This window comes from Coregonus clupeaformis, chromosome 23 (assembly GCF_020615455.1).
Source record: "Coregonus clupeaformis isolate EN_2021a chromosome 23, ASM2061545v1, whole genome shotgun sequence".
In the NCBI taxonomy this organism is placed as follows: Eukaryota; Metazoa; Chordata; class Actinopteri; order Salmoniformes; family Salmonidae; genus Coregonus; species Coregonus clupeaformis.
In genome coordinates, this window is record NC_059214.1 from 52,648,221 (window position 1) to 52,668,017 (window position 19,797).

The following is a 19,797-nucleotide window of genomic DNA, read 5'->3' on the forward strand; positions in this document are numbered from 1 at the left end:
TGTATGTCTTTTTTTTTAATTTATATTTATTATTTTTTTTTCCGTATTATTTTTTTTTTTTTTTCATTTTTTCTATTTGTTTTTATTTTATTTTTTTTTATATTTTTTTTTTTTTTTTGTTGTTTTATTCTTACTTTTTTTGTTTAAAATAAACGCACTGTTGGTTAAGGGCTGTAAGTAAGCATTTCACTGTAATGTCTGCACTTGTTGTATTCGGCGCATGTGACCAATAAAATTTGATTTGATTTGATTTGATTTGACTAAATACTTTTTTCCCCCACTGTAAGTACAAATACAAAATGAAGAAAAATAACAAATAATTAAAGAGCATCACTAAAATAACACTAGCGAGGCCAAATACAAGGGGTACCGGTACATAGTCAATGTGCGGGGGCACAGGTTAGTCAAGATAATTGAGGTAATATGTACATGTGGGTAGAGGTAAAGCAGCGTAAAAAGAGGGGGGGGGGGGGCAATGCAAATAGTCTGGGCAGCCATTTGATTAGCTGTTCAGGAGTCTTATTGCTTGGGGGTAGAAGCTGTTAAGAAGCCTTTTGGACATAGACTTGGCGCTCCGGTACCACTTGCCATGCGGTAGCAGAGAGAACAGTCCATGACTAGGTTGGCTGGAGTCTTTGGCCAATTTTAGGGCCTTCCTCTGACACCGCCTGGTATAGAGGTCCTGGATGGCAGGAACCTTGGCTCCAGCGATGTACTGGGCCGTACGCAGTACCCTCTGTAGAGCCTTGCGGTCGGAGGCCGAGCAGTTGCCATACCAGGCGGTGATGCAACCAATCAGTATGCTCTCGATGGTGCAGCTGTATAACTTCTTGAGGATCTGAGGACCCATGCCAAATCTTTTCAGTCTCCTGAGGGGGAATAGGCATTGTCGTGCCCTCTTCACGACTGTCTTGGTGCGTTTGGACCATCATAGTTTGTTGGTAATGTGGACACCAAGGAACTTGAAGCTCACAACCTGCTCCACTACAGCCCCATCGATGAGAACGTGGGCATGCTCGGTCCTCTTCTTTTTCCTGTAGTACACAATGATTGTATTGATCACGTTGATGGAGAGGTTGTTATCCTGGCACCACACGGCCTGATCTCTGACCTCCCTATAGGCTGTCTCATCGTTGTCGGTGATCAGGCCTACCACTGTTGTGTCATCGGCAAACTTAATGATGGTGTTGGAGTCGTGCTTAGCCATGCAGTCATGGGTGAACAGGGAGTACAGGAGGGGACTGAGCACGCACCCCTGAGGGGCCCCCGTGTTGAGGATCAGCGTGGCGGATGTGTTGTTACCTACCCTTACCACCTGGGGCAGCCCGTCAGGAAGTCCAGGATCCAGTTGCAGAGGGAGGAGTTTAGTTCCAGGGTCCTTAGCTTAGTGATGAGCTTTGAGGGCACTATGGTGTTGAACGCTGAGCTGTAGTCAATGAATAGCATTCTCACGTAGGTGTTCCTTTTGTCCAGGTGGGAAAGGGCAGTGTGGAGTGCAATAGAGATTGCATCATCTGTGGATCTGTTGGGGCGGTATGCAAATTGGAGTGGGTCTAGTGTTTCTGGGATAATGGTGTTGTGAGCCATGACCAGCCTTTCAAAGCACTTCATGGCTACAGATGTGAGTGTTACGGGTCGGTAGTCATTTAGGCAGGTTACCTTAGTGTTCTTGGGCACAGGGACTATGGTGGTCTGCTTGAAAAATGTTGGTATTACAGACTCAGTCAGGGACAGGTTGAAAATGTCAGTGAAGACACTTGCCAGTTGGTCAGCGCATGCTCGGAGTACACGTCCTGGTAATCCGTCTGGCCTTGCGGCCTTGTGAATGTTGACCTGTTTAAAGGTCTTACTCACATCGGCTACAGAGAGCGTAATCACACAGTCGTCCAGAACAGCTGATGCTCTCATGCATGCTACAGTGTTGCTTGCCTCGAAGCGAGCATAGAAGTAATTTAGCTCGCCTGGTAGGCTCCTGTCACTGGGCAGCTCGCGGCTGTGCTTCCCTTTGTAGTCCGTAATAGTTTGCAAGCCCTGCCACATCTGACGAGCGTCAGAGCCGGTGTAGTACGATTAAATCTTAGTCCTGTATTGACGCTTTGCCTGTTTGATGGTTCGTCAGAGGAAATAGTGGGATTTCTTATAAGCGTCCGGGTTAGAGTCCCGCTCCTTGAAAGCGGCAGCTCTACCCTTTAGCTCAGTGTGGATGTTGCCTGTAATCCATGGCTTCTGGTTGGGGTACGTACGTACGGTCACTGTGGGGATGACGTCATTGATGCACTTACTGATGAAGCCAGTGACTAATGTGGTGTACTCCTCAATGCCATCGGAAGAATCCAGGAACATATTCCAGTCTGTGCTAGCAAAACAATCCTGTATCTTAGAATCTGCGTCATCTGACTGTTATATCTAGCCTAGCTATAGAAGAACGCACATCTGCACAGTTTCACATTGTACATCACTCTGTCGTTTAATGACATGTGCCACTCATTCTGACAACCCATTCATATGTAAAGCATCACACTGTCGTAAACCATAACAACGTACAGCACGTCGTACCATATATAACATTTCCCCCCCCTTTCCAAAACCAGGGACTGGTACCATATATAAAATGACCATAGGGCAAGAACCTAGAGTGATACCTGTAAGAAATAAACATTAACCCTTAAACGGAAGGACTCTCCAAACTAGCCAGTTCAGTCCATTAACCTGGAGGTTGACTAAGACACCTGACGGAGCCTAAGAATGAAAAGAGGTTAAGTAGTCCCCCAGATGAGCAGGGAGAGTTCGTGCCTTCATAGGCCTTTCTTTAACCGCCACCGCTTGTGGCTCTGGCCCTTAGGCTGGGGCTCGGGTGGTAGTGGTGGAGGAGGTCCATCCGGTGTCGTCTCTGGCCTGCATGTCTGTTTTGTGTGCATTCGTATTCCTCGAGGGGCAGGGACTTTCCTGAGGCGGCTGACGTGATCCATTGCTCATTATGAATGTGGCGGGCCCCAGATGTCGACTGAACTGCAAGGTCCGACCAGAATGAGGCCATTTTGTTGCACCGCTGAGGCCGTCTGACACTTGGATGATTGACTTCTTCACCCTGTGTGCTTTGTCAAAACGCTGTTTCATTGCTCTTTGGTGCCTGGTCACTGCCTGCTGTTCTTGGGTTCTGCTACTCTCTGTGTTCTGAGTTCCATCTCACGAGCTAGCATGAGGGATGCCGGGGAGACCTGTGTTGTCGTGTGTTTGCTTGCTCTGTAGTGCATTAGCGTTTGATTCAAAGCAGTTTGGAACGTGCACCCCTGGACCAGGTGCACTCTGATGCCGTTCTTCAATGTTTGGTTGAAGCGTTCCACCCCTCCGTTAGCTTGTGGGTTGTAGTAGGCTGTGCAGATGTGTTTGATTCCCTTGTTGCTGAGATATGAGGAGAACTCGGCAGAGGTTAGCTGGGGTCCATTGTCCGTGGTAAGGGTGAGGGGTAGGCCCCACCTTGTGAACAGGCTGTCTAGGATGTCCACGATGGCCTGTGCTGTGACAGTTCCGACAGGAACCACTTCTGGCCACTTAGAGTGGAGGTCATACACCACCACCAGGATGCGCTGATGGTGAGGGACTGCGTGTCCATGGATCTCTTCACAGATGTCCAGTTGGATGTGCTCCCAGGGGCGGGACGGCCATGTGAGAGGCTGCAGTGGGGGTGGGGCGGACTGTCCTGTTTTCCCACTGAGGAGGCATTCAGCACAATCCCTGACCAGGGCTTCAATGTCGTGTTCGATGCCTGGCCACCACACAAGGTCTCGACATCGCTGTTTGACCTTCACTATGCCCAAGTGACCCTCGTGCGCCATGGATAGAACACGCGCACGCAGGCCACTCGGGACCACAGTGCAAAACCCTCGAGAGACACAGACTTCTTCCCAGCAAGAAAGTTTGTGCTTCATCCTGGCCAGCTCTTCCGGCACCTGTGCTGGCCATCCAGTGCGTATGTAGGTGCGCAGGGTAGACAGTGTGGGATCCTGTTCCGATGCTTGCTTCAGCTCCTCCAGTGAGTACAAGCTCTGTTTCGTTGTCATCTGGCAAGACAGTCAGAGTAGGAGCGTCAGAGGAGCGTAAGAGGAGGTCTGCCACCACGTTATCCCTCCCGTTATCCCTCCCCGGAGTGAACTTCAGCTGATAGTCATACTTGAGGCGGTCGGCCCATCTGTGCAGCCGAAGTGGCTTGTGGCCAGTTCCTGATGCCAACAGTAGCGTTGTGAGGGACTGGTGGTCGGTTCGGAGCGTGAACAGCCGGCCATATAGGTAGAGGTGCCACCTTTCGCACGCCTAGTGCTTCTCGTTCGCCCACAGAGTATGGTTGTTCTGTGGGGCTCAGGGCCCTTGAGGCGAAGGCGACGGGCCTCTCAACGCCATTCTGCAGCTGTGAGAGGACAGCTCCTAGTGCTCCAGCTGAGGCATCACGTGACAATGGTGTGGCAGACGGGGTCAAAGTGAGCCAAGACTGGGGCTGTGGTGAGCTGGCTCTTCAGTGAGCGGACCGCGTCTGAGCAGGTTGCCGTCCAGGTCCATGGCTCGTCCTTCTTGAGGAGCTGGCGAAGGGGCGCTGTGGTCTGCGAGTAGTGGGGCAGAAACCGGAGGTAGTAAGCTGTCATGCCCAAGAATGAGGCCACCTGAGAGGCTGAGGTCGGTTCCGGGGATGCGGTGGACGGCTTCAACGTTCGACATGAGTGGGGCAATGCCTTTGGCGACAGGCGGAACCCCACAAACTCGACGGCTGGAGCTGCAAAGGTGCACTTTCCACCGTTAAGGGTCAGGTTGTTCCGCAGTAGAGCACTGAATTCTCTGTGGAGTCGATAATCATGGATGTGGAAGTCAGGGCCGTGGACTACGATGTCGTCCAGATAGACCGCCACCCCAGGTATTCCAGCGAGGATGGTGCTCATCACCTTCTGGAAGCAGCTGGGGGTGGAGCTAAGTCCAAAAGGCATACGTGTATATCTGAACACGCCAGCATGTGTGACAAAGGCTGTGAGGTCTCTGCTGGCTGGGTGGAGGGGTACCTGAAGATAACCCTGACGAAGGTCGAGCTTCGTGAAGATCGTGGACCAATGGAATTGTGTGGACAGCTACTCAGCTGTAGGTTAGGGGTCCTTATCCGGGACAACGGCCTGTAGGTTAGGGGTCCTTATCCGGGACAACGGCCTGTAGGTTAGGGGTCCTTATCCGGGACAACAGCCTGTAGGTTAGGGGTCCTTATCCGGGACAACGGCCTGTAGGTTAGGGGTCCTTATCCGGGACAACGGCCTTGTTCACAGCACGGAGATCCACACAGGTTCGGATTCCACCTGACTTTTTGGTTGCAATGACCAAGTTTGAAATCCAGGGGGCAGCGTTGACTGGCTCAATGATGCCTGGATCCAACTGTGACTGGAGATCTTTTGTGACGTCATCACGCAGTGCAAAGGGAATGCGCCGCAGGGGCTGCATGACTGGGGGTCACTTCCGGATTCACTAGGGGCCTGTGAGTAAAGGCTGTGAGGCAGCCCAGTCCATCAAACAGAGTTGGCCAGTTCTGTTGCCATGTGCAGGTAACCTGGTGGATAGCTGACCCACTGTCGTCTCTCAGTGTGTATCCCAAGCCTGTGAAGAGGTCGAGGCCCAGGAGATTGGCACCCCGCTTTGCAACATGAAATGTGAATGATGACAGATGCTTGGTGCCGTAGTGTACTGGGACCTGGAGGGTGTCTACAATGTCTATCTTGGAGTTACCGTACCCACACAGGGCAGTGGAGGGCTGTTGGAGTGGTAGGTGACTGAAAAACTTGTAGTAAGTGGCAAGGTTGAGCAACGACACCGCAGCGCCAGTATCCAGCAGCAAAGGCAAACCCACCTCGCCCAGCTGCACCGTGCATGTCCTGAATGACACATGGTTGGTGGAGACGGTTCGGATTTCCGTGTGTTCATGTTGAGAGTGAGATGAAACTAAGGACCTGTTCTGGGTGGAGCTAGTAGCTGGGGCAGAACGACACACTTTCGCAAAGTGATTGTATTTTGAACAGTTCTTGCATATTTTCCCACGGGCTGGGCAGTTTGAAGCCCTGCTGTGCGCCTGCTCGGGCTGAAGCTGCTGTGTGAGAATGGCTGGGGGCCGAGTGTATGCTGCAGAGCTCTCTGTTAGCATAGTAGAGCATTCCAACGCTGCTTCAACCTGGAGTGCTATTTTAATAGCTCAATCTAGTTGTAAATTATCCGATTCCAAAAGCAGTTTCTCCTTTGTCTTTTCACATAACGTCCCCTCTATCAACTGATCCCTGATGATCTCGTCCTGAAGTGTCCCGTAGTTACAAGAGCTAGCCAAATCCCTCAGATTAGCCATGTAGCTTTGAATGGACTCACCCGGCCGTTGGTGTCTCTTCCGTATGCCGGTAGCGTCGGAGGAGCACTCGCTCTTTCACGGCGAAGTGGTTCCGTAGGAGGCTGACTGCAGCAGTGAATGTAGGAGCCGATCCAAGCGCTCTGAAAATCCTCTGTCCCTCTGTACCGAGGCAGTGACGGAGCAGTGCTGTCCTCCGCTTGTCGGAGATTGTAGAAAAGTCCATAGCTTCGAGATAAGTGTTAAAACTGTCAAGCCAGTTATTCCACGGGACTGGAGGATCGCCAGGCACGGCGAGGAATGGTGCTGGCGGTGGTAAACTGAATTCAGCCATCTTCGTCGCCAATGTCATATCTAGCCTAGCTGTAGAAGAACGCACATCTGCACAGTTTCACATTGTACATCACTCTGTCGTTTAATGACATGTGCCACTCATTCTGACAACCCATTCTTCCGTAAAGCAGCACACTGTCGTAAACCATAACAACGTACAGTACCACGTACAGCATAACACTGACCACTTTTCTATTGACCGAGTCACTGGTGCTTACTGCTTTAGTTTTTGCTTGTAAGCAGGAATCAGGAGGATATAATTATGGTCAGATTTGCCAAATGGAGGGCGAGGGAGAGCTTTGTATGCATCTCTGTGTGTGGAGTAAAGGTGGTCTAGAGTTTTTATTCCCTCTGGTTGCACATTTAACATGCTGGTAGAAACTAGGTAAAACAGATTTAAGTTTCCCTGCATTAAAGTCCCCGGCCACTAGGAGCGCCGCCTCTGGATGAGCATTTTCTTACCATAAAGGCCTGATTGGCGAAGTGCTGCAGAGATGGTTGTCCTTCTGGAAGGTTCTCCGATCTCCACAGAGGAACTCTGGAGCTCTATCAGAGTGACCATCGGGTTCTTGGTCATCTCCCTGACGAATGCCCTTCTCCCCCGATTGCTCAATTTGGCCGGGCGGCCAGCTCTAGTGAGAGTCTTGGTGGTTCCAAACTTCTTCCATTTAAGAATGATGGAGGCCACTGTGTTCTTGGAGACCTTCAACGCTGCAGACATTTGTTGGTACCCTATCCCAGATCTGTGCCTCGACACAATCCTGAGTGGCGCAGCGGTCTAAGGCACTGCATCTCACTGCATCTCAGTGCTTGAGGCGTCACTACAGACCCCCTGGTTCGATTCCAGGCTGTATCACAACCGGCCGTGATTGGGAGTCCCATAGGGCGGCGCACAATTGGCCCAGCGTCGTCCGGGTTTGGCCGGTGTAGGCCGTCATTGTAAATAAGAATTTGTTCTTAACTGACTTGCCTAGTTAAATAAAGGTAAAATAAATCCTGTCTCTGAGCTCTACGGACAATTCCTTCGACCTCATGGCTTGGTTTTTGCTCTGACATGCACTGTCAACTGTGGGACCTTATATAGACAGGCATGTGCCTTTCCAAATCATGTCCAATCAATTGAATTGACCACAGATGGACTCCAATCAAGCTGTAGAAACATTTCAAGGATGATCAATGGGAACAGGATGCACCTGAACTAAATTTCGAGTCTCATAGCAAAGGGTCTGAATACTTATGTAAATAAGGTATTTCTGTTTTTTATACATTTGCACAAATTTCTAAAAACCTGTTTTCGCTTTGTCATTATTATTATTAATGTTGCTGCTACCGTCTCTTGTGACCGAAAAGAGCTTCTGGACATCAGAACAGCGATTACTCACCTTGAACTGGACGAAGATGTTTTCTTTAATGAGTCGGACGAGAGGGATTTGCTCCAGACACCCGACAGGGCCCTCATCCCTGTCATTCGCAGTAGAAAGAAAAGGAGATATCGCGGAAGGAGATGCCTGGTTAGGAGCCGGCGACCAGTGGCTAATCTGCCTTTGCCATCGATACTATTGGCCAATTTACAATCGCTTGATAATAAAGTGGACGAACTACAGGCACGAATATCCTACCAACGGGACATTCAAAACTGCAATATCTTATGTTTCTAAGTTGATTATCCCTTTTAATTTAACACATTTACCACTAGAAATGTGTTCATTTGCCGGTAGAAATGTGTTCAACATCCACTGAAGTAGCTTGCAAGTTTACTACACTGAACAAAATATAAATGCAACATGTAAAGTGTTGGTCCCATGTTTCATGAGCTGAAATAAAAGATACCAGAAATTTTCCATATACTCAAAAAGCGTATTTCTCTCAAATTTTGTGCACAAATTAGTTTACATCCCTGTTAGTGAGCATTTCTCCTATGCCAAGATATCAAGAAGCTGATTAAACAGCATGATCATTACACCGGTGCACCTTGTGTTGGGGACAACCAACACAATTGTATTTTATCGATGGCAATTTGAAAGCACAGAGATACCGTGACGAGATCCTGAGGCCCATTGTCATGCCATTAATCCGCCGCCATCACCTCATGTTTCAGCTTGATAATGAACGGCCCCATGTCGCAAGGATCTGTACACAAGTCCTGGAAGCTGAAAATGTCCCAGTTCTTCCATGGCCTGCATACTCACCAGACAGGTCACCAATTCAGCATGTTTGGGATGCTCTGGATCTACGTGTACAACAGCGTGTTCCAGTTCCCGCCAATATCCAGCAACTTTGCACAGTTATTGAAAAGGAGTGGGACAACATTCCACAGGCCACAATCAACAATCAACAGCCTGATCATCTCTATGCAAAGGAGATGTGTCACGCTGAATAAGGCAAATGGTGGTCACACCAGATACTGACTGGTTTTCTGATCCACACCCCTGCCTTTTTTTTTAAGGTATCTGTGACCAACAGATGCATATCTGTATTCCCAGTCATGTGAAATCCATAGATTAGGGCCAAATGTATTTATTTCAATTGACTGATTTCCTTAAATGAACTTGTATCTCAGTAAAATCTTTGAAATTGTTGCATGTTGCGTTTATATTTTGGTTCAGTATAGATAGCTACAGGTGTTGCTAGTTTAGCTAACCAAACCATCAGTCCTAGCTTGCTATTATGAACATCTATTCAACAATAGCAATGTTATCAATTCAAATGTTGCTTTCAAAAGTAGCTCAAACATGTCAAAAGGAATAATAGCCATTGAATTCTAATGTGCGTTATAGGGAAATAATGCACACTCTAGAATGCCCTTCAAGCCAATCAGAAAGGACTATTGAACAATGCCGTGGTATAAATTATTTTATAAACTGGGTGGTTCGAGCCCTGAATGCTGATTGGCTGAAAGCCGTGGTATAACTGTATACCACGGGTATGACAAAATATTTATTTTACTGCTCTAATTACATTTGAAGTCGGAAGTTTACATACACTTAGGTTGGAGTCATTAAAACTCGTTTTTCAACCACTCCACAAATTTCTTGTTAACAAACTATAGTGTTGGCAAGTCGGTTAGGACATCTACTTTGTGCATGACACAAGTAATTATTCCAACAATTGTTTACAGACAGATTATTTCACTTATAATTCACTGTATCACAATTCCAGTGGGTCAGAAGTTTACATACACTAAGTTGACTGTGCCTTTAAACAGCTTGGAAAATTCCAGAAAATGATGTCATGGCTTTAGAAGCTTCTGATAGGCTAATTGACAACATTTGAATCAATTGGAGGTGTACCTGTGGATGTATTTCAAGGCCTACCTTCAACCTCAGTGCCTCTTTGCTTGACATCATGGGAAAATCAAAAGAACTCAGAAAAAAATGGTAGACCTCCACAAGTCAGGTTCATCCTTGGGAGCAATTTCCAAACACCTGAAGGTACCACATTCATCTGTACAAACAATAGTACGCAAGTACGAACACCATGGGACCACGCAGCCGTCATATCGCTCAGGAAGGAGACGCGTTCTGTCTCCTAGAGATGAACGTACTTTGGTGATAAAAGTGCAAATCAATCCCAGAACAACAGTAAAGGACCTTGTGAAGATGCTGGAGGAAACGGGTACAAAAGTATCTATATCCACAGTTAAACGAGTCCTATATCGTCATAACCTGAAAGGCCGCTCAGCAAGGAAGAAGCCACTGCTCCCAAACCACCATAAAAAAGCCAGACTACAGTTTGCAACTGCACATGGGGACAAAGATCGTACTTTTTGGAGAAATGTCCTCTGGTCCTCTGGTTGTATAAATCATTATCTCTAGTATTATTCTGACATTTCACATTCTTAAAATAAAGTGGTGATCCTCACTGACCTAAGACAGGGAATTTTTACTAGGATTAAATGTCAGGAATTGTGAAAAACTGAGTTTAAATGTATTTGGCTAAGGTGTATGTAAACTTCTGACTTCAACTGTACATTTGTAACCAGTTTATAATAGCTATAAGGCACCTCGGGTGTTTGTGGTATATTGCCAATATACCACGGCTAAGGGCTGTATCCAGGCACTCAGCGCTGCGTCGTGCTTAAGAACATCCCTTAGCCGTGGTAAATTGGCCATATACCACACCCCCTTGGGCTTCATTGCTTAAATACATTATATTATATAATCATACATTATATTATTTTATCATACGTTATATTATAATAAGTACATTATATTATCATACATTATACTATATTATCATATTATACATTACATTATCAAACATTACCATATATTATTTTATATCATCATATACATTCCCATACATTATTTTATCATACATTATCTTATTTTATCATACATTATATTACCATACATTGCATTCTTTTAAATTACCATACATATAATTATCATACATAACATTATCATGAGTCAGAATTATCAACTTTTGTAAGGCTTTTTATTTAATACATTATATTATATCACCATACATTATAATATCATACAGTATATTATATTAGCATACATTATATTCTATTTTCATTCATTTTATTATATATTATATTCTATTTGATACATTATTTGATCATAATTATATTATAATAGTTACATTATATTTTCATACATTCTATTCTATTCTATTATATAACATACATTATATATTATCATACATTATTTAATTATACATAAAATTATCATACATTACATTATCATGAGTCAGAATTAACTACTTTTGTAAGGCTTTTTATTTAAATGATATTATATTGTCATACATTACATTATCATACGTTATATTTTCATACATTATATTATTTTATCATACATTATATTATCATACATTATATTATCAAACATTACATTATCATACATTATTTTATCATCATATACATTATTTCATATCATACATTACATTATGAGTCAGAATTAACTACTTTTGTAAGGCTTTTTATTTAAAAAATAAAAATCGTACAACCTTAATCCTTTCCAGAGCAACTCCTTCTTTCTAGTGTTGTCATACCCACATTCGTCTCAAATGGCACCCTATTCCCTATGTAGTGCACTACCTTAGACCAGGGTTCATAGGGCGCAGGAGGAATAAGGTGCTATTTGGGATACAGCCATCCTCTCCATCTAGACCTCTGATTTGCCTCAGAGGGGGAGAAGGGCAGATACGTAAAGCTACTCACATACGATCATCCTGTGTGTGTAAATGTACAATATGATATCCAAACTGCATACCGTGGTTTCCCCTCCTGAAATGAGCTAATAACATGATGTTGTTGTGCCAGAACAAAGTTATAAAAAAATGTTTGTCTTACTCAAATAAAATATACTGAACAAAAATAAACACAACATGCAACAATTTCAAAGATTTTACTGAGTTACAGTTCATATAAGGAAATCAATCCGGTTGGACGTACTGCCAAATTCTGTAAAATGACGTTAGACGTGGCTTATGGTAGAGAAATGAACATTTAATTATGTGGCAACAGCTCTGGTGGTCATTCCTGCAGTCAGCATGCCAATTGCAAACTTGAGACATCTGTGGCATTGTGTTGTGTGAACAAAACTGCACATTTTAGAGTGGCCTTTTATTGTCCCCAGCACAAGGTGCACCTGTGTAATGATCACGCTGTTTAATCAGCTTCTTGATATCACACCTGTCAGGTGGATGGATTATCTTGACAAAGGAGAAATGCACATTAACAGGGATGTAAACACATTTGTGCACAAAATCTGAGAGAAATAAGCTTTCTGTGAGTATGGAAAATGTCGGCAATTTTTTATTTCAACTCATGAAACATGGGACCAACACTTTACATGTTGCGTTTATATTTTTGTTCAGTGTATAAAAAATATGTATAGAAAATATACAAGTGGGGTAACATTTAAATTCATGATATTCTATTTTTTAAAGTAACTGTGTACAATGCTAATGTTGCTATACAAGGTTTGTCAGAAAGAGAAACTGCTCAGTATTTTGGCTGGGAACTCACAGCCTTTATCCTGTCATGAATGAGACTGAGCTTGTGGGAATGAGTCCAGGGTTATCAATACATTTACCAGTCAGTTTCACAAACGAGAGAGAAAACAAATGCAAGGCTTCTTAACATCTAATCAAAGTACAGTAATCAGTACTCCAGAGTACTACACAGAAGACAGTAATCAGTACTCCAGAGTACTACACAGCAGACAGTAATCAGTACTCCAGAGTACTACACAGCAGACAGTAATCAGTACTCCAGAGTACTACAGAGCAGACAGTAATCAGTACTCCAGAGTACTACACAGCAGACAGTAATCAGTACTCCAGAGTACTACACAGCAGACAGTAATCAGTACTCCAGAGTACTACACAGCAGACAGTAATCAGTACTCCAGAGTACTACACAGCAGACAGTAATCAGTACTCCAGAGTAGTACACAGCAGACAGTAATCAGTACTCCAGAGTACTACACAGCAGACAGTAATCAGTACTCCAGAGTAGTACACAGCAGACAGTAATCAGTACTCCAGAGTACTACACAGCAGACAGTAATCAGTACTCCAGAGTACTACAGAGCAGACAGTAATCAGTACTCCAGAGTACTACACAGCAGACAGTAATCAGTACTCCAGAGTACTACACAGCAGACAGTAATTGTTTTGAAGGGTTTGGGCTACAGATGAGCGGTTTTCTGCATTGTAAAGGTTTAACCCCGGACACAACGCCATGCTCCGTTTGTTTCTATGGCAGAGGCTGTGGTTCAGCTAAGCTCAGAGACATATATGAAGAAATAAATGACTCTACGCTAATCCTAAAATCAGACTTGCCTGTGCAATTTGGTTTTCACAGACAAAGTAAAATTATACAAATGACTTTGCTTGTGATGCGTGCCCCTCAAATGATATACATGTAACAGCCCGAGAACACTGGACATGAAACAACCATCCAGATGAGACCATCTGAGCGGCACTGGTGCTCCCAAGTCATAATTCCATGTGCGTTCCACAGGTCGGGGCTCACCGGAGACTCCCTCGGGGCTCACCGGTTGGGAACCACTGCTCCAGAGTACCATGTACTATGGATTTAGGTGAGGCATTTTGCCCGTTCTCTGACGGAAAGACACAGGCAGTGAATAGGAACTTGATGGTTATTAAATACTGTCAAACCGATGAGACACATTATTGAAGACAGTCGTATTGCATGCCACCTTTATGTAAAGTAACAACTGAACTGGATGAAACCTAGACATAAAGTCAGGAATTATGAGCGCCATGCTAGATATCTTCAATCAATTTAAAATCAGGATCTATAGCTAGTAAAATATATACTGTAGAAATCTATATATGGAACGGACGCTAATCAACCAAACTGAAGCCCTTGGTGGTTTAGTTAATATGACCAGAAATAATGATATCTGGCCAACATCATGAACCACAACTGGATGATGTTAGTCTTGTTCCAGGGGCCGAATTCATAATAACACTCATACTCCAGGACGCATAGCCCGCAAACAGACCAGGGCCCAGGTGAGCATAAGACAACAGAACAGGAGAAGTGTCAGACAGTTATTCTCTCTTCTCTCCCACTGAGAGGAACACACAGCCAAACAAATCAATCAATATAAAATACAATATTATCATCATTAAAAAAAAAGAGAAGGTAAATCCAGGTAAATTAATTATTCTGAAGTCCTCCAGTCTGTTCCTGATAGACCTCGATGACGTCCTCATCTTCCATCCCGAGCTACAGGAGAGGAGAGAGGAGGAGAGGAGAGAGGGGGAGAGGAGAGAGGGGGAGAGGAGAGAGGGGGGGAGAGGAGAGAGGGGGAGAGGAGAGAGGGGGGGAGAGGAGAGGAGAGGAGAGAGAGGGGGAGAGGGAGAGAGGGAGAGAGGGGGAGAGGGGGAGAGGAGAGAGGGGGAGAGGAGAGAGGGGGAGAGGGAGAGAGGGGGAGAGCTGTTTAGATGGAGGCATAATGGCAGCCCGATTCTGATCCTTCGCCCAATTATTGGCAAAAGAGTTGATCTGATTGGTCAAAGGCCCAATTAGTGGAAAGAAGATCAGAACTGGACTGCCTGTGTAAACGCAGCCAGCTGAACAGATACTGTTGAGGCTTAAAGGTAGACAGCTAAATCAAATCAAATTGTATTAGTCACATGCGCCGAATACAACAGGTGTAGACATTACAGTGAAATGCTTACTTACAAGCCGTTAACCAACAATGCAGTTTTTTAAAATAAAAATAATTTAAAAAAAAAAGTGTTAAGTAAAAAATAGATAAGTAAAAAATAAAAGCAAATAATTAAAGAGCAGCAGTAAAAATAAAATAACAGTAGGGAGGCTATATACAGGGGGTACCGATACAGAGTAAATGTGTAATAACAGTAGGGAGGCTATATACAGGGGGTACCAGTACAGAGTCAATGGGAAATAACAGTAGGGAGGCTATATACAGGGGGTACCGGTACAGAGTCAATGTGAAATAACAGTAGGGAGGCTATATACAGGGGGTACCGGTACAGAGTCAATGGGAAATAACAGTAGGGAGGCTATATACAGGGGGTACCGGTACAGAGTCAATGGGAAATAACAGTAGGGAGGCTATATACAGGGGGTACCGGTACAGAGTCAATGGGAAATAACAGTAGAGAGGCTATATACAGGGGGTACCAGTACAGAGTCAATGTGAAATAACAGTAGGGAGGCTATATACAGGGGGTACCGTACAGAGTCAATGTGAAATAACAGTAGGGAGGCTATATACAGGGGGTACCGGTACAGAGTCAATGGGAAATAACAGTAGGGAGGCTATATACAGGGGGTACCGGTACAGAGTCAATGGGAAATAACAGTAGAGAGGCTATATACAGGGGGTACCGGTACAGAGTCAATGGGAAATAACAGTAGGGAGGCTATATACAGGGGGTACCGGTACAGAGTCAATGTGAAATAACAGTAGGGAGGCTATATACAGGGGGTACCGGTACAGAGTCAATGGGAAATAACAGTAGGGAGGCTATATACAGGGGGTACCGGTACAGAGTCAATGTGAAATAACAGTAGGGAGGCTATATACAGGGGGGTACCGGTACAGAGTCAATGGGAAATAACAGTAGGGAGGCTATATACAGGGGTACCGGTACAGAGTCAATGGGAAATAACAGTAGGAGGCTATATACAGGGGGTACCGGTACAGAGTCAATGTGAAATAACAGTAGGGAGGCTATATACAGGGGGTACCGGTACAGAGTCAATGTGAAATAACAGTAGGGAGGCTATATACAGGGGGGTACCGGTACAGAGTCAATGTGAAATAACAGTAGGGAGGCTATATACAGGGGGTACCGGTACAGAGTCAATGTGTAATAACAGTAGGGAGGCTATATACAGGGGGTACCGGTACAGAGTCAATGGGAAATAACAGTAGAGAGGCTATATACAGGGGGGTACCGGTACAGAGTCAATGGGAAATAACAGTAGGGAGGCTATATACAGGGGGGTACCGGTACAGAGTCAATGGGAAATAACAGTAGGGAGGCTATATACAGGGGGTACCGGTACAGAGTCAATGTGAAATAACAGTAGAGAGGCTATATACAGGGGGTACCGGTACAGAGTCAATGGGAAATAACAGTAGGGAGGCTATATACAGGGGGTACCGGTACAGAGTCAATGTGAAATAACAGTAGGGAGGCTATATACAGGGGGGTACCGGTACAGAGTCAATGGGAAATAACAGTAGGGAGGCTATATACAGGGGGTACCGGTACAGAGTCAATGGGAAATAACAGTAGGGAGGCTATATACAGGGGGTACCGGTACAGAGTCAATGTGAAATAACAGTAGGGAGGCTATATACAGGGGGGTACCGGTACAGAGTCAATGGGAAATAACAGTAGGGAGGCTATATACAGGGGGGTACCGGTACAGAGTCAATGTGTAATAACAGTAGGGAGGCTATATACAGGGGGGTACCGGTACAGAGTCAATGGGAAATAACAGTAGGGAGGCTATATACAGGGGGGTACCGGTACAGAGTCAATGGGAAATAACAGTAGGGAGGCTATATACAGGGGGTACCGGTACAGAGTCAATGGGAAATAACAGTAGGGAGGCTATATACAGTGGGGAAAAAAAGTATTTAGTCAGCCACCAATTGTGCAAGTTCTCCCACTTAAAAAGATGAGAGAGGCCTGTAATTTTCATCATAGGTACACGTCAACTATGACAGACAAAATTAGGAAAAAAAATCCAGAAAATCACATTGTAGGATTTTTTATGAATTTATTTGCAAATTATGGTGGAAAATAAGTATTTGGTCAATAACAAAAGTTTCTCAATACTTTGTTATATACCTTTTGTTGGCAATGACACAGGTCAAACGTTTTCTGTAAGTCTTCACAAGGTTTTCACACACTGTTGCTGGTATTTTGGCCAATTCCTCCATGCAGATCTCCTCTAGAGCAGTGATGTTTTGGGGCTGTTGCTGGGCAACACGGACTTTCAACTCCCTCCAAAGATTTTCTATGGGGTTGAGATCTGGAGACTGGCTAAGCCACTCCAGACCTTGAAATGCTTCTTACGAAGCCATTCCTTCGTTGCCCGGGCGGTGTGTTTGGGATCATTGTCATGCTGAAAGACCCAGCCACGTTTCATCTTCAATGCCCTTGCTGATGGAAGGAGGTTTTCACTCAAAATCACATGATACATGGCCCCATTCATTCTTTCCTTAACACGGATCAGTCGTCCTGGTCCCTTTGCAGAAAAACAGCCCCAAAGCATTATGTTTCCACCCCCATTCTTCACAGTAGGTATGGTGTTCTTTGGATGCAACTCAGCATTCTTTGTCCTCCAAACACGACAAGTTCTATTTTGGTTTCATCTGACCATATGACATATGACATTCTCCCAATCCTCTTCTGGATCATCCAAATGCATTCTAGCAAACTTCAGACGGGCCTGGACATGTACTGGCTTAAGCAGGGGGACACGTCTGGCACTGCAGGATTGAGTCCCTGGCGGCGTAGTGTGTTACTGATGGTAGGCTTTGTTACTTTGGTCCCAGCTCTCTGCAGGTCATTCACTAGGTCCCCCCGTGTGGTTCTGGGATTTTTGCTCACCGTTCTTGTAATCATTTTGACCCCACGGGGTGAGATCTTGCGTGGAGCCCCAGATCGAGGGAGATTATCAGTGGTCTTGTAGGTCTTCCATTTCCTAATAATTGCTCCCACAGTTGATTTCTTCAAACCAAGCTGCTTACCTATTGCAGATTCAGTCTTCCCAGCCTGGTGCAGGTCTACAATTTTGTTTCTGGTGTCCTTTGACAGCTCTTTGGTCTTGGCCATAGTGGAGTTTGGAGTGTGACTGTTTGAGGTTGTGGACAGGTGTCTTTTATACTGATAACAAGTTCAAACAGGTGCCATTAATACAGGTAACGAGTGGAGGACAGAGGAGCCTCTTAAAGAAGAAGTTACAGGTCTGTGAGAGCCAGAAATCTTGCTTGTTTGTAGGTGACCAAATACTTATTTTCCACCATAATTTGCAAATAAATTCATAAAAAATCCTACAATGTGATTTTCTGGATTTTTTTTTCTCAATTTGTCTGTCATAGTTGACATGTACCTATGATGAAAATTACAGGCCTCTCTCATCTTTTTAAGTGGGAGAACTTGCACAATTGGTGGCTGACTAAATACTTTTTTTCCCCACTGTACAGGGGGTACCGGTACAGAGTCAATGTGAAATAACAGTAGAGAGGCTATATACAGGGGGTACCGGTACAGAGTCAATGGGAAATAACAGTAGGGAGGCTATATACAGGGGGTACCGGTACAGAGTCAATGTGAAATAACAGTAGGGAGGCTATATACAGGGGGGTACCGGTACAGAGTCAATGGGAAATAACAGTAGGGAGGCTATATACAGGGGGTACGGTACAGAGTCAATGGGAAATAACAGTAGGGAGGCTATATACAGGGGGTACGGTACAGAGTCAATGTGAAATAACAGTAGGGAGGCTATATACAGGGGGGTACCGGTACAGAGTCAATGGGAAATAACAGTAGGGAGGCTATATACAGGGGGGTACCGGTACAGAGTCAATGTGTAATAACAGTAGGGAGGCTATATACAGGGGGTACCGGTACAGAGTCAATGGGAAATAACAGTAGGGAGGCTATATACAGTGGGTACCGGTACAGAGTCAATGGGAAATAACAGTAGGGAGGCTATATACAGGGGGTACCGGTACAGAGTCAATGTGAAATAACAGTAGTGAGGCTATATACAGGGGGGTACCGGTACAGAGTCAATGTGTAATAACAGTAGGGAGGCTATATACAGTGGGTACCGGTACAGAGTCAATGGGAAATAACAGTAGGGAGGCTATATACAGGGGGTACCGGTACAGAGTCAATGTGAAATAACAGTAGTGAGGCTATATACAGGGGGGTACCGGTACAGAGTCAATGTGTAATAACAGTAGGGAGGCTATATACAGGGGGTACCGGTACAGAGTCAATGGGAAATAACAGTAGAGAGGCTATATACAGGGGGTACCGGTACAGAGTCAATGTGAAATAACAGTAGAGAGGCTATATACAGGGGGTACCGGTACAGAGTCAATGGGAAATAACAGTAGGGAGGCTATATACAGGGGGTACCGGTACAGAGTCAATGTGAAATAACAGTAGGGAGGCTATATACAGGGGGGTACCGGTACAGAGTCAATGGGAAATAACAGTAGGGAGGCTATATACAGGGGGTACCGGTACAGAGTCAATGGGAAATAACAGTAGGGAGGCTATATACAGGGGGTACCGGTACAGAGTCAATGTGAAATAACAGTAGGGAGGCTATATACAGGGGGTACCGGTACAGAGTCAATGGGAAATAACAGTAGGGAGGCTATATACAGGGGGGTACCGGTACAGAGTCAATGTGTAATAACAGTAGGGAGGCTATATACAGGGGGTACCGGTACAGAGTCAATGGGAAATAACAGTAGGGAGGCTATATACAGGGGGGTACCGGTACAGAGTCAATGTGTAATAACAGTAGGGAGGCTATATACAGGGGGGTACCGGTACAGAGTCAATGGGAAATAACAGTAGGGAGGCTATATACAGGGGGGTACCGGTACAGA

The 19,797-nt window shown here is 45.1% G+C and overlaps 1 protein-coding gene across 1 annotated transcript in view; it reads right to left on the reverse strand.

The window, feature by feature from the left end:
* Positions 1 to 12,430: 12,430 nt before the first annotated feature.
* The window catches only part of LOC121560081 (small ubiquitin-related modifier 1), a 29,795-nt gene continuing 22,428 nt past the window's right edge, over positions 12,431 to 19,797 (reverse strand). The window contains exon 5 of the mRNA XM_041873130.2: positions 12,431 to 14,399. Within this exon, the coding sequence (XP_041729064.1) occupies positions 14,331 to 14,399 (69 nt within the window). The 3' untranslated portion in view covers positions 12,431 to 14,330. The remainder of the gene's footprint in view (positions 14,400 to 19,797) is intronic.